Below are 16,746 nucleotides of genomic sequence, written 5' to 3'. Positions count from 1 at the left end.
ATGGCTGACTTATTCAACAATAAATCTCTAGTATATAACAGCACCTAGAACATAGAAGGAGTTCAAAATATTTATTGGGAAGACACATGACAATGTATGTGAATATCGGCTCAAGATTTGTTAACTGTGGTGCTTTGGGAACGTACACANCCTAAAACTGCTCTGAAAATAAAGTAGATTTAAAAAAAAAATAAATAAATAAATAAAATAAAATATTAACATCCAACTTATAAGGTTTTGTGAGGAAAAAAATTATAAACTAAAAAAATTAGTGTTCTCATATGTTATTTGGGATATATTAGACATTGGTGTATGAAAGAATCAGTTTGGGGTTATTTTTTGGTTTTTTAAAAAAAATTTAATGTTTTTTATTTATTTTTGAGACAGAGAGAGACAGAGCATGAGCGGAGGAGGGGCAGAGAGAGGGAGACACAGAATCCGAAGCAGTTTCCAGGCTCTGAGCTGTCAGCATAGAGACTGATATGGGGCTCGAACCCACAAACTGTGAGATCATGACCTGAGCCAAAGTTGGACGTTTAACCGACTGAGCCACCCAGGCCCCCCTCCTTTTTTTATTTTAAAGGAATCAGTTTGATAGAAGTCACAAAAAGGAAAAGTTTTTCATTTGATGTAAGAGATAAAAACTGGGAAGTCACAGCATTCTTGCTGATAGGATGTAATATACAGAGAGAGAAAGTAGCCGTCTCTTACTTCCACCTCAGAGAGCGGAGAGAGCGCATAACACGAAGATGCTTGTCCCTGTGCTCAAAGTTCCTTGCTTCTTCCGCTGTAATCAAGTGAATGGATATTATATGTGTATATTTATAAACACATGCATATATATGTAACATCTATTATAAATGTTATATGTATGTAATAGATTATAAATAGGCCATTAGACACAGAAAAAATGATAACCAGAGATCTTATTTTAAGAAAACAATAATAATAAAATAATAATAATAACTGGCTCAGTTGGTTAAGCATCCAACTCTAGATTTCAGCTCTGATCATGATCTCATGGTTCGTGAGCTGGAGCCCCACATCTGAATCTGCACTGACAGCGTGGACCCTGCTTAAGATTTTCTCTCTTCCTTTCCCTCTGTCCCTCTTATGCACATTCTCTCTCTCTCTTTCTCTCTCTCTCCCACTCAAAAATAAATAAATAAATAAACTTAAAAAGGAAGAAAAATTATCTGTAAACATTATAACATTGACAAAACCTGTGTTACTTTATTCTGAAATCATTTTTCCTCTGTCTTTAGGGGAGCAGCCAAAGCAGTCTGTTGAATTCAGCACTTACTTGTAGGTGGCCATAGGCAGCCCCCACCAACATTAAAAACTAGCCCAGTTACTGAGAACATACGCCGTCAGTGGGCCATTTAGGTATTTACTGGACCTCCTGCTCTTCAAGTCCTTTACAAAACCTGAACTTCACTACAAAATTAATATGTTGCCACTAATCTTCCTCTGCTTCCACAGTCATTGTTTTCTTTGAGTGTAAGAAACCTGCTTTAGATTTGAGAAAACAGTCAACCTAAGTTTAGGGAAAAGAGTGAAAGAACAATGAATAGGGCTTGCCTTGAAGTTCTGGTTCACACTTGTCCTGATGCAATTATTCAATGTGTGCTACCTCAGGGTGCCTGGGCGGCACAGCTGGGTGAACGTTTGACTCTCAGGTCATGATCTCATGGTTCACGGGATGGAGTCCCCCATCAGGCTCTGTGCTGCCAGTGAGGAGCCTACTTGGGATAATCTCTCTCCCTCTGTCTCTGCCCCTCCCCCACTCTTTCTTTCTCAAAATAAATAAACATTAAAAAAGGCCTGTCATTTCACTTGCAAAAGTATCTTACTATACACAATACATTATATGCTCATATTGCGAATCGGTATTTGTTAAATCAAAGAAAAACATCTCTATATGTGGCATCGCAGGAAATAGGGCAAAGCAAAGTGTAGAGGGCCAGGATGCAGTGTGGGAGAGGTTTTGGGGTCAGGTTTTTCAGTTACCCCTTATTCACCTAAATAAGGAAGCAAGCTTCCTGTGTGGTCAGCCCTGATGGATTGAATTCTCGAAAGCAAAGAAACACACACAGGAGACTAAAGAAACCAAACTAGCACAACTAACCTTTTTTCAGTCTCCTTGTAAAATACACATAACAGTGTATATATAGCTTTCAACTCTCAGAGGTGTTGTTTGTCTTATTTCATACATAATACACCAAAGACAGATTTTGTCATAGACTGAGGCTCAGAGAAAGGAGGGCCTGAGGGAGAAGCCACTCAGGACACCAGGAGTCCGTGCAACAGTCTCTATCATGTTTGACCTTATATGAAGAATCCGGAATCCGGGGCAAGGTCCCCAAAAGGAAATGAAGTAATGTGAGCTAGACGCAAAGTGATGCAGAGAAGACAGGATATACAGTCCTTATCAGACAGCAGCTCAGTGCGATGCTTTTAGTAGCACATGTGCGCAGGGACCGCAAACTTCCGACCGAAGACAATTTCCGGAGACAAAGTGCTCTTCTTCTTCTTCTTCTTCTTCTTCTTCTTCTTCTTCTTCTCCTTCTCCTTCTCCTTCTCCTTCTTTTATGAAACTTTTTTTTTCTTTCAATGGGTGAAATAGGTTTCTGAATGGCTTTTAATCTTCTCAGGAATCAAAAACTTCAGTTTTTACTGTCTGGTCTCAAATTAGTATAAATTATGCAAATCGGTAACATTTATTTTTAAATCACAGATGTATGTGTGCTTTCTGATGGCCTCTTCTAAAGAGTCAGGGCAGGTAACCATGAGTAAGTGGGGGAATTTCCCGTTCTCAACACTTTCCAACCTTCTCCTCTCTTTGAATTTACTCTTTGAACTTTCTACCTATCTTCTCTGGTGGAATAACTCCTAAAAACCAGAAATGAGTTGGTTTGGAAAGTATGAGCTGTTATGTTTTCTTCTCCCTGACTTGAGATAGTGAAGGTAAAATACAGAGTTCATGTGTACGATACACTTGGACTGTGACAAATCTGACAATTTTTGAAAGGAAAAGACATAAAAGAACTATAACAAAGATGAGATATAGCGCTTAACCATACCTCAGTACTTGACAGAAATTAATCCCAGGCTTCTTACATGTAGAACACATTTTGGGGGAATATTCTCAAAGACAATGGTGTGGAAATACCAAATGTAACATACAGAAATTTTAGGCACACCAGGGCCCGAGTCACTGAATGATTTAAAATGTATCTATTTGTGTTTGAATCTTGATAGATGCATAATGAATTTGAGCAGAACTGCTTATCTTACCTCCTATGGATATATTTGCACGTACTTACATACTGAGAGAAAAGTCTCCAAGTAGAAGACCTTTTCAGGGACTGTTATCATTCTTCTACTCAATCAGTTTGAAGTATAAATGCATTAAAATATTTCTGAGGCACATGGATGACTCAGTCCACTGAGCATCCAACTCTTGATTTCTGCTCAGATCAAGATCCCAGGGTTGTGGGATCGTGCCCTGTGTTGGGTTCTATGCTGAGAGTGGAGTCTGCTTAAGATTCTCTCTCTCTTTCTTTCATTCTCTCACTCCTGCTCCTCTCCCCCATGTGTGCTCTCTCTCTACATATAAAGTAAAATTTTTAAAAATTTGAAATATTTCTGATGAATTGGATTGGTCTTTACTGAGGCAAGACCTTAGGAAAGGAAAATGGAGAATTTGTCAAAAGTAGGAGAAGTCAAGGCAGACATGAAAAATCATAATAGCTTATTATGAATAATTTAAGGCTACCATACTTGACAATTTAAGTAAAATGGGCACATCTCAGACAAACACCTCTTCCAAACTTGGAACAAGAAAATATTTTTAAAAAATTTTTAATGTTTTATTTATTTCTAGGAGAGACAGAGAGAGACAGCGTGAGCAGGGGAGGGTCAGAGAGAGAGGGAGTCACAGACTCTGAAACAGGCTCCAGCCTCTGAGCTGGCAGTCAGCACAGAGCCCGATGCGGGGATCGAACCCAAGAAACGCGAGATCATGACCTAAGTGAAAGTCGGACGCTTAACCGACTAAGCCACCCAGGCGCCCCAGAACAAGAAAATATTTTTAAAATATGGCAGACTTCTGTAACTTTTAAATACATTGAACCCATAAAAAAATACATTCTTTTGGGAAAGAAATAAATCATGAAAACAAAACCAACAAAAACTCCATGCCCAGATAATTTTGTGTTCCAATTTACCAAACATATATGAAAGAAATAAGAAATTACAAATTCTTCCAAAGAAGATAAAAAAGATCTTATCAGGAAAACAGTGTAATCAAAACCTGGCCAGTCAGTCTTACTCATGAAGATAGATGAATAATTTTAAAAAATAACTTTAGGAAACTGAACTCAAGATACGTAAAAAATAATATACCACAATATTATTGGTTTTATTCTGGGAAAACAATGCTAGTTTTTCATTCAAAAATCAATCAACTAAATTTACGTCATTAACAAATTAAAAGGAAAAACACCTTACTCAAAAAGTAACATATTTGAAAAATTTAACCCTGGGGCGCCTGGGTGGCTCAGTCAGTTAAGTGTCCAACTTTGGCTCAGGTCATGATCTCGTGGTACGTGAGTTTGAACCCCATGTAAGGCTCTGTGCTGACAGCTCAGAGCTTGGAGCCTGCTTCATATTCTGTGCCTCCCTCTCTCTCTGCCCCTCCCCTGCTTATGCTGCCTCTCTCTCTCTCTTAATAATAAACATTAAAATATATATTTCAAAAGAAAATTTAACCATAAATTTGTGATTGACACCTATAATATACTATGAATTATATGAACTTCCTTAATTTATAGATTTGAGAAGAATATTTATAAATATATCATATTAAAGGATAAAATAATTGAGAAGCTTTCCTGTGAAATCAGAAATGAGACATGATATAGTAATGCAGTAAGGATAAATAAATATGTATAAAAATAAACAGATTCAAAATTGAAGAGTCAAACATTTTTAATTGGTTGTTTAAAGTTTTCAGATAATTTTAGATTCAAACACAGTCGTAAGGTTTAACAATTCATACCAATGACATTTTGCAAAACTATAATATAATATCGCAACCAGGATATTGACACCAATGTAGTTAAGATACAGAACAAATCCGTCACCTTATAATTGGTTGGGTTTTTTTTTTTTTATTGTCCTTTTAGAGGCAAATGCATTTCCCCCCTGCCTCTCCCTTATTTCTATCTGCTCTTGCCCCATCCATAAGCCTTGGCAACCACTAACTTGTTCTTCATGTCTATGTCTTAGTCACTCTAAGAATGTTACATGAATAAAATCATACGGTGTGTAACATTTGGGGACTGGCTTTTTTTTCCCACTCAACATAATTCTCTGTGAATTGATCCAAGTAGTTGCAACCATCAATTATTTCTTCTTTATTGCTAAATAGTATTTCATGGTATGTACCACAGATGAACCATTCGCTTTTTGAAAGACATCTGGTGTGTTGTCAGTTTGGGGGCTCTTATGAATAAAATCATTGCTATGAACATTTGCGTATACATTCTTGGATGAAGTTAAGTTTTCATTACTCTGGAATAAGTGTCCAGAGATGCAATTAATGGATGGTTTGGTAGTTGCATGTTGGCTTATTAAAAACTTCTCCAACTCTTTTAGGGTGGCTGTACCATTTTATATTCCAATTAACACTGCATTTATGTTTCGATTAGCCATATTGATAGGTATGCAATGACATCTCATTGTGATTTTAACTTGTATTTCCCTAATGGCTAATGATGTTGAACATCTTTTCAAGTGCTTAGTTGTCACCTGTATGTCTTCTGCAATTAAATGACTGTGTCATTTAAAAATTTTTTTAAACATTTTTATTCATTTTTTGAGAGCAGAGAGAGACTATTAGCAGGGGAGGGGCAGAGAGAGAGGGAGACACAGAATCCGAATCAAGCTCTAGGCTCTGAGCTGAGCTATCAGCACAGAGCCCAATGCAGGGCTCAAACCCATGAACCATGAGACCATGACCTGAGCCACGGTCGGACACTTAACCGACTGAGCCCCCCAGGCATCCCATAAATGTCTGTGTCTTCTGTCCAAACTTATTAGATTATTTTTTCCAAACGTACTTACAAATACAGTAAAACCTTGTATTGTGAGTAACCTATTCTGTGAGTGTTCTGCAAGATGAGCAAACATTTCTAATAAATTTTAGCTTGATAAACAAGCGATATCTTGCAATATGAGTAGTATGTGGTGCCGAATGTCATATGATCACAATTGAGCCAATGGTTCTTCTCCCTCTCCCTCTCTCTTTTCCTCTCTCTCTCTCTCTCACTGCAGAATTGTGGGTGATCCTTTCCATGCTCAGATGCTCAGTCTCAGACTGTGGTGTTTGGCAGAAATCAATGACTTTTCAGAACATTGGAAGGTGCCCACAACTGGGACTAGTGTATTTTTTGTCACTTCAAAGCACCTAGGGACAGCCCTTTGTTTTTCCATACAAGAATAAGCTTAGGAATGCTTTCCTTCATTCTACATCAAGCTGCCTGCAGATATAGACCTTTTCCTCTGTTGCCTTATTTCCAGTTACATCAAATACAGTATATGACAAGAGTTTATTAAAACTGTACTGTCGTCAACATCCGTGTGAGTGTATACAATGGCGACCATGCAGAAAACGGTTGAAAAGAAAGGCGGTAAGAAGAAGGAGATGATTACAGTGTAGGCTAAAAAGGAAATCAGTGAGAATTATGAAGGAGGTATATGAGTGGCCAAAATTGCAAGATTTTGTAAGAAGTCTACATATTCATCTCATCCGTACCGAGGAGAAGAAAGAGGCAAAAGAACTCTCACTTCAAATGAGATTAGGGAGGTGTGTAAAATGTGGAAACAGGGCAAAATTTTGCAGAAAATCACCAGCCGAATAAAGATGGAGCAGTGCTAGGGATGAATCTGTTTAACAACAATCTGGTGTCACATTTCTGAGAAAACCTCAGAAGCCAATTGCTTTTATTTCTTTAGCTCATTAAGGTAATACTTTAGGTAATTGATTATAGAACTATTTTATTGCTTTATAATCATGCGCAAAGTAGAGATTGGCAAACGGTGGCCTATGGGCCAAATTCCATCCGATACCCATTTAATAAATGAAATTTTCTTGAAATACTTTTATGCCCTCGTTTTACGTATTACCTACAGCTGCTTTTGAGCTAGAAAGGCAAATCTGAATTTTTGTGACAAAGATTATGTGTCCTGCAAAACTTAAAATGTTTACTATCTGGCTTTTTATACAAAACGATTTGTGGATGATTGATTTAAAGTTAGAAAGTTGCCTCTAAAAATTGCTTTTTAATTTTTTTTAATTTTTAGAGTTTATTTATCTATTTTAAGAGAGAGTGCGAGAAGGGGAGGGGTGGAGAGAGAGGACGACTGAGAGAATTACAAGCAGTCTCCGCACCTCCTGCACAAAGCCTGACATGGGGTTTGAATTCACAAACCATGCGATCATAACCCTTAACCAACCGAGCCACTCAGTGGCCTCACCTCTAAAAATTGCTTTAAATTTAAAAATACATACATACATACATATATACATAAAAATTGCCTTAAATCATCCCCCAATTGTAATGAAAAATATTTTTTTGTTATTTTATGACAACCTATTATCTAGAAGAAAGTTTTAAAATTTGCAAATATGGGTTTTTCATGTTGCAGGGAAGATACTGTGACTTGTTTTTGCCCAGCCTATGGGATAGCTTGGTGAATGTGCCATGTGCATTTAAAAATAATGAGTGTTCTGGGGTGCTTGGGTTTCTCAGTAGATTGAGTGCCCAACTTCAGCTCAGGTCATGATCTCATCCTCTCAAGAATTCAAGCCCTGCGTAGGGGTCTGTGCCAACAGCTAGAGCCTGGAGCCTGCTTCAGATTCTGTGTCTCCTGCTCTCTCTGCCCCTCCCCCACTCACACTCTGTGTGTGTGTGTCTCTCTCTCAAAAATGAATCAACATTTAAATAAATAAATAATGAGTGTTCTGAAATTGTTAGCTGCATGGTACTATAATGATCAATTAGATCAAGGTGACTGATAGTTTTGTTCTAATCTTCAATGTTTTATTGATGTTTTGACTAGGTTTTCTATCAATTATAGGTAGAGGGAATGTTGACATCATTTTTGAAGATTATTGAATTGTCTATGTTATTAAGATCCTTCACACTTAAAGTATGGAAACATGTCCTGCACATACCAATTTCAAGGACCAACCTGGATATTTTATGATGTTTATACAGTTTATGAAAAGCATTTTCTGATTTTCTCTTTTCTGGTACTCTCTCCTCTCTCTCTCTCATTGCTATAGTTGCTTTGATTCCTTTCAGGGAAATCATATAAATGAGCCTTTCAAAAAATATTTTTAATGTTTTATTTATTTTTGAGAGAGAGATAGAGACAGTGTGAGCAGGGAAGGGTAGGAGAGAGAGGGAGACACAGAATCCAACAGAAAACAGGTTCCAGGCTCTGAGCCAACTGTCAGCACAGAGCCCAATGCAGGACCCGAACCCATGAACCGTGAGATCATGACCTGAGCTGAAGTCCGACGCTTAACCGACTGAGCCACCCAGGCACCCCAGATATGAGCCTTTCAAATCTTCATCTGTAGTCATTTGGTGACATCATACTTTCCCCCTCTGAAATCTATCATCACATTTATACAAAAGCCACACTTCTCACAGGTCTCTCTCAGCCAATGAATGAGTTTAGAGAGATACTGAAAGACGTCTGTGCACAGGAGATGTGGAATTTCTCTGATAGACAGCTTTGCCTTGAGAAATTCTGGTCAGCCTTGACTTATGTTTTTGTTTCTGTTTTTGTTTTTGTTTTGAACTGTACTATAGTCTTCAGCTTTTTCCGGTCAACTTTCCTTCCTTCTTTTCTTTACATGGTAGAATATAATGACTCTAGTATCTTTCCCTGGATCTTTCCATTTTGTTCTTAACTGCATTTTCCTTAACAAACCTATTACATGTCTAATTTTCTCTTAGAATTTGCTTCTCGGAGGAGCCAAACTAACACACTTTCCCTAGATTCTCTAATCAGAAAAATTGTATAATTTCTATTAGGATTATCACCCATACTAGACACTCTGCTCGGTGTTCAGAGACAAAACCATAAGAACATTGAGATGCTCATCTTCATGTTAGTATTTTCTCCAAGTTGTGATTTATGTCCCCAGTATGGCTGCTACTAATTACTACTAATTACTACTAATTAAGGATCTAATAGATCCTTAGGCTTTCTTTTTTTTTTTTTTAATTTAGTGCAGTTCATACAATTTAATGAGCCTGTGCATGTGGGGGATGCACTGGGTGATACTAACATAATGGAAGCAAAAAAATGTATTCAGTCTAAATATTCAACCTATTACTTCTTAGACAGTGAGATTCCTCTTTAGGATGTTTTGTGTTCATTTACTCTTCATCTTTAGTATCTCTGAACTTACATTCCAAGAAAGACAAAGATGACTTTAGTTACAAGAAACAACTATGTGTCCATTGACTAAAACAAGTAGGAATCAGTGTCTCTGGAAACAAGATAGTCAGAGGTAAAGTATCTATAAAATACAATCATGTGGATGTACATAATAGGTAATTTGACTCAAGATGGCTTAGACATTATCTGGTGGTAGATTCAGAGATGATAATTTCAAGTAGTTCAAGGATCAAGAGCAGTCTATCTATTTTGATATTTTTGTGGATTAGCTGGAATTATTTTCACTAATGGTTAAAAAATGGATGTATCTGTTTCAAGACTCACGTACAAACATAAAGGCAACCAGTGAAGAAGAGGAATATATATTCTATAATATGTGATCTTTTGCTTAATGCTGCTGGGAAAGTGTGAGTGGTCAGTCAGTGAGAGTTTACTAGAACTTATAAGCATTTCTGTTGTCCTATCTGCTTAAATTCTCATAGCCTTCAGGTTATTATCATTACCATATCCTTTAAAAATAACCTCCTTTTCCACATCATGCTGCTTCCCACTCTTCTTCCTGACTGGAGACACCTCACATTCTAGTTATTAGCATACTTCCCCCTTGGGTTATTTACACAGGTTCCAGAATCTTTAGTCATTTCAAAGTTCTAGACTAGACTCAATATGTCTGAGAAAGTTTATTTAGATAATCTGCCCAATTCCTCTTTATCAGAGGTTGTCAAATCTGGGATCATTAAATTCAAATTATTCTAGTTGTCCCTCATGTATACTACTTAAAATGGAAAGAATTGTAACTATCATATAAGGTAGTTGCAATAGTTTAATGAGTTACTACATGTAAATCACTTATAATAGTGCATGGTTGAAAGTTGGCACACAACAAATGTTAGCTTTCACACCTCACTGGTCTTTCATAATCCAATTGCTGGAAAAGAATTGATGTCACCATGACTATTAAGACCCATTGGGATTCATCTTCTCAGTTAAATGTTTGTATTCCTGATCCTGGAAACACCTTGGCCACATGGAATGCAGATTATGATCTGCAACAACGGTTGAGAAAGATTTGCTAAAAAGAAATCTATGCTACTGATCTTCAGATTCAAGTTCTGGAACTGTATGTCCCTCGCTTACATCTATCTCAGCCTCCTAACAGGAAATTGAAAACCACATCAGGCAACCTGAAAAAAAATTTTTAAGTGCTATTGTCCAACACCATAGAGGTTTTCTGTGATATAGAATTAAAAGAAGTGGGTGGGGAGTAGCAAGATCAGATAAAAAGGGAACAAAATGATCTGATGCACATCAGTTATAAAAGCTTGAAAGGAAGAGGCTTATCTTGTGATACATCTGATAGAATCCTGGGTTGGAAATCATAAATGGATCCAATTTGAAGATTGACTGCTCATAACATATGAACTTTGGGAAGCAGTTTTATTCCACTCATTTATTTATTCATTCACTTATTTAACAAATATTTAACAGAGAGCTACTTTGTGCCAAACACTCAAATAGGTAATAGAGACACAGAGCTGAAAAAAACAACCATAATATCTGTGCTTTTAAGAAATGTGCAGTCTTGGGGCGCCTGGGTGGCTCAGTTGGTTAAGCGTCCGACTTCGGCTCAGGTCATGATCTCACGGTCCGTGGGTTTGAGACCTGCATCAGGCTCTGTGCTGACAGCTAGCTCATAGCCTGGAGCCTGCTTCAGATTCTGTGTCTGCCTCTCTCTCTGACCCTCCCCTGCTCGCGTTGTCTCTCTCTGACTCTCAAACATAAATAAAAAAATCAAAAAAAAAGAAAAAAAAAGAAAAGAAAGAAAGAAATGTGCAGTCTAGCAAGTAGGCCAGACCATTAGTAATTTAGTCTTTTTTCTTTTCTCTTGGTCATTCTAGCATTTTCCTAATTACAAAAAAAAAAAACAAACAAAAAAAAAAACAAAACCCCAAAACCAAAATCCAAAATCCAAAAAATGAAAAAAAAGCAATAAAATCTGTGGTATTATTGATTTTCTATATTGCTTTTCTACTCTCTATGTTTCTCTCAAATTTTATTATTCCCTTGCTTCTTCTTGTTTTAGGTTTAGTTTGCTCTTTTATTTCTAGTTTCTTAAGGTAGAAGTCTGGGCTATTGATTGGATTTCCTTTTTAAAATTATAGGCATTTTTGCCAATACATTTTCCTCTAGGAAATTCTTTTACTGCATCTTATAAGGTTTTTTTTTGTTTTGGCATGTTATACGTTTATTTTTGTACATATCATAGTATTTTCTAATTCATCATGGGATTTCTTCTTTGACCCATTATTATTTAGGAGTGTGCTCTTTAGTTTATATATATTTCTGAATTTTCCAAATTTCCTTTTGTTATTAATTCCTAATTTCATTCCATTATGGTCAGAGAACATACTTTATGTGATTCTAGTCATTTTAAATCATTTAAGGCTTGCCTTAATGTGTTTTGACCTAACATAAGGTCAATATGGAGAATATGTCCCCTTGAAAAGAATTCTTGTCATTAAATGAAATGTTCTATGGATGTTTGTTAAGTCTAACTGGCATATAGTGTTGTTTAAATCTTCAATTGTCTGCTTGTTATTCTGTTTAGCTTTATTTATTGCAGAAATAGAGGCAATGAAATCTCCAATTTTTATCACTGATTTGATGTTTTTAATGAAACATAATTGACATACAGTATTATATTAGCGTCAGGAATATATCATGATTTGATATTTATAAATATTGCAAAATGATCACAACTATATGTCTAGTTAATATTTATCACCACCACACAATTACTACTTTCTTGTGATGAGAAGATTTAAGATTCACTCTCTTAGCAACTTGCAAATATACAGTATAGTACTATTAATTAATCCACTTACATTTAATGTAATAACCGGTTTGCTAGGGTCTAAGTCTGTTATTTTGCTATTTGTTTTCTATATGTCTCAGATCGTATGGTATTGCTCCATTACTATCTTCTTTTGTGTTAAATAAATATTTTCTAGTGTGAAATTTAATTATTTTGATTCACTTTACTGTATATTTTTAGTTATTTTCTTAGTGGTTGCCCTGGAGATTAGGAACATTCCAGTTCCAGTTAACAAAACTTATTTTCAATAGTATCCAAAAACTTTGCTCTTACATAGCTCTGTCCTCTCTTCTCCCTTTGTACTATTGCTATCATACAAGTGACATCTCTATGCATTAAACATCTGTACAAATATATAAATTATACATACATACAAACTTATATTATTGTTTTGTACAACTATCTTTTAAATAAGATAAGAGAAAATTTATCATAATATATAAATAAATATTGTCATAAAGATATATTTATATGCTGCCTTTTATATTTATCTATATATAGTTACCTTTACCAATGGTCTTAATTTTTTCATGTGAATTCAAGTTACTTTCTAGTGGATTTCATTTTAGCCAGAAGGACTATCTTCAGCATTCTTGTATGTCAAGTCTGATAGTAACTAATTCTCTTAGTTTCTATTTATCTTGTAATGTCTTCCTCCTCTCCTTTATTTTTTAAATATATTTTTTATGAATATAGAATTCTTAGTTGATTTCTTTTAGCATTTTGGAATTTGAGTATGTCACTCACTGTTTTTCTGGACTATATGTTTTCTTTTCTTTTTTTAAAAAAATTTAAGGTTATTCATTTTTGAGAGAGAGAGAGAGAGAGATTGAGAGATAGCTTGAACCAGGGAGGGGCAGAGAGAGAGGGAGACACAGAATCAAAAGCAGGCTTCCGGCTCTGAGCTGTCAGCACAGAGCCTGATGCAGTGCTAGAACCCACAAAATGTGAGATCATGACCTGAGCTAAAGTCGGACCCTTAACTGACTGAGCCACCCAGGAGCCCCTGGCCTACATGTTTTCTAAGGAAAAACCAGCTAATCATCATTCTCATACATTCTATTATTTCTTTAAATATGTTTGCTTTAGTCCTTTGAAAATATTTAAAACATCCGATCTAAAATATTTGCCCTTAATCTCTGCTTTCACACACTCAAGTTCAGTCAGATGGAAGAATTTAGAATCTTTTCAGGTCTTTCAGCTGTCTTCTCAACCCTGCCAACGTGTATAGCATTCTACATTTCTAGCAATATGTTTGACCTTTTCAAAGCTCCTCTATCCTCCAAATGTCACTCATAACTTTCTGTCAATCTTTCCTTTGCCCCAACTGTTACTGCCACCTCCAGCGGCAATGATGTTCAGCAACTGGGGTCAATGGCTTTTGACATATGTCCCTGGAGAATATCTGTTTGCACTGAGCAAGCTCTGTTTGAAGATTGCACGTCAAATAAAGACAAGCCCTTCAGGCAGGAATTTCCAGAAAAGTGCCAGACAGTTCTGAGAGTTTTCTTTGGAGGACTTCCAAATTCTATTTTCGACAGCTACTGTAGTTGCGAGACTGTTGGTTTTCAAGATTACTGTGAAGCTGAGAAGAAAAGGATGGGAAAAAGCAAATCCAAACTCCGCCAATATCATTGTTCTTTATGAGATTCATCTAGTTCCTTGAAGACATTCTTTTAGATTTTTGCAACTCTTTGGTTAAAGTCCAGCATCTTGAAAAAGGTGGTATTGACAAATTTGGTTAATGGTCTTGTCAGTTTTGTGAAGGGATTGCTTTCCTAGGTCTTAGTGCCACCCTGCCTGCTGATGTCTAGTCAGACAAATTAAGCAAGTAATTATAACGAAATATACTCAGTACTTTGATAGGAAAAATTTTTTTAAATCTATAGAAGCATATATTGGGGAATGTGCATTAGTATCAGTGTAGCTCTATGAAAAAATTAACATTAATCTGAGAAGTAAAAAAGTGAGTAGGTTTCCAGGTGAATAAGGCAGGAGGAAAAAAGCATTTTGTTATTATTAATTTTTAAGTTTATTTATTTATTTTTGAGAAAAAGGGAGTGCTGGTGGGGAGGAGCAAAGAGAGGGAGGGAGAGAGAATTGCAAGCACGCTCCACACTGTCAGCACAGAGCCCCATGTGGGGCTCAAACCCACATACCATGAGATCATGACCTGAGTTGAGATTGGACACTTAATTGACTTCAGGAAGCAGGATTAAAGTGGGACTCGAGAGTGAAGCAAGAAACAAAGGACCAAATAAACACTGCTAAATAATCTACAATTATTCTAACCTTGTGGGAACTTTCTAATGTGCTATAAACTGGGGACTAACTGAGATTAGATATTCATTTTTAGAAGTATCACTCTGGCTGATTAATACAGGTGGCTACAGTGAGCTGTTGCCACAGAGAGATGACTGTATTCAAGACAAGTGTGGTGGCAGTAGAGATGAAAAAATCTCATGGAATGAAAGACATGATTGGTAAAAGTAGTCTGATTGGATGAGAGCACTTAAGGAGAGAAGGTACAGAGGGAGTCAGGAATCATCCTCATGTTTTGATTGACAGGCGAGTATTTCTTAAATAGAGTGGAAAATTAAGATTCAACAAGGTACTTCAATAGACATTTGCATATATGCTTCTAGCCCAACACAGAGGAGTCTGATCAAGATAAGGGCCTATCTTACTAAATTCATATCTTTCAGTACTGACTCTAAACGTACATGGACTAAATGCTTCAATCCAAAGAGATAAGGTATCAGAATGTATAAGAAAACAGGACCCATCTATATGCTGCTTATAAGAGACTCACTTTAGACCTAAAGACACCTGAATATTGAAAGTAAGGGGACAGAAGAACATCTATTATGCTAGTGGTCATCAAAAGAAAATTGGAGTAACCATATGTTATCTCAGACTAGCTAGGTTTTCAAACAAAGACTGTAGCAAGAGATGAAGAAGGGAATTATATCATAATTAAGGCATCTATCCACCAAGAAGTTCTAACAATTATAAATATTTATGCCCCCAAGGTAGAACACACAAATATGTAAATCAACTAATCACAAACATAAAGAAACTCATTAATAATAATGTCATCATCATACTAGGGGACTTCAACATCCCCCTTGCAGCAAAGGACAGACCATCTAAGCAGAAAATCAACAAGGAAACACTGACTTTGAATGACACACTGAACCAGATGGACTTAACAGATATATTCAGAACATTTCTTCCTAAATCAGCAGACTATGCATTCTTCCCCAGTGCACATAGAATATTCTCCAGAACATTTCACACACTGGTCACAAATCAGCCCTCAACAAGTATAAAAAGGTCGAGATCATACCTTGCATATTTTCAGACCACAAGAGCATGATACTCAAGATTAACCACAAGAAAAAATTTGGAAAGACCAGGACTGCGTGGATATTAAAGAACATCCTACTAAAGAATGAATATTCTTAGTAAACCAAGAAGTTAGAGAGGAAATTTAAAAGTACGTGGAAGCCAATAAAAATGAAAACACCATAGCCCGAAGCCTCTGATGCTGCAAAGGCAGTCAGAAGAGGGAAGTATATAGCAATCCAGGCCTTCCTAAAGAAGGAAGTAAGATCTCAAACACACAACCTAACTTTATACCTAAAAGATCTGGAAAAAGAACAGCAAATAAAGCTCAAAACCAGCAGAAGAAGGCAAATGATAAAGATTAGAGAAGACATCAGTGATACAGAAATCAAAAAACAGTAGAACAGATCAATGAAACCAGGAAATTGTTCTTTGAAATAATTAATAAAATTGATAAACCCCTAGCCAGACTGATCAAAAAGGAAAAGGAAAAGACCCAAATAAAATCACAAATGAAAGAGCAGAGTTCACAACCAACACTGCAGAAATACAAACAATAACAATATGAGCAATGATATGCCAATGAATTGGACAATCTGGAAGAAATGTACGAATTCCTAGAAACATACAAAGTATCAAAATTGAAACAGGAAGTAATAGAAAATTTGAACAGATCCATAACCAGTAAGGAAATTGAATCAGTAATCAAACATCTCCCCAGAGGGGCGCCTGGGTGGCTTAGTCAGTTAAGCGTCCGACTTTCGCTTAGGTCATGATCTCGCGGTTCGTGGGTTCGAGCCCTGCGTCGGGCTCTGTGCTGACTGCCAGCTCAGAGCCTGGAGCCTGTTTCAGTCTGTGACTCCCTCTCTCTCTGACCCTCCCCTGCTCACGCTCTCTCTCTCTCTCTCCTAGAAATAAATAAAACATTAAAAAAAAAATTAAAAAAAAATCTCCCCAGAAACAAGAGTNACATTCCCACCAACAGTGTAGGAGGGTGCCCATTTCTCCACATCCTCGCCAGCATCTAGAGTTCTCTGATT

The 16,746-nt window shown here is 36.6% G+C and overlaps 1 protein-coding gene across 1 annotated transcript in view; it reads left to right on the top strand.

The window, feature by feature from the left end:
* The first annotated feature begins 6,658 nt into the window (after positions 1–6,658).
* Positions 6,659–16,746, top strand: part of LOC144227403 (killer cell lectin-like receptor subfamily F member 1) — a 45,407-nt gene continuing 35,319 nt past the window's right edge. Inside the window, 1 exon segment of the mRNA XM_077759008.1 lies at positions 6,659–6,695. Within this exon segment, the coding sequence (XP_077615134.1) occupies positions 6,659–6,695 (37 nt within the window).

Source organism: Crocuta crocuta, unplaced genomic scaffold, assembly GCF_008692635.1.
Source record: "Crocuta crocuta isolate KB4526 unplaced genomic scaffold, BGI_CrCroc_1.0 scaffold72, whole genome shotgun sequence".
Classification (NCBI taxonomy): Eukaryota; Metazoa; Chordata; class Mammalia; order Carnivora; family Hyaenidae; genus Crocuta; species Crocuta crocuta.
The sequence above is the reverse complement of the archived record's forward strand: the minus strand, read 5'-3'. Positions and strand labels throughout refer to the sequence as shown.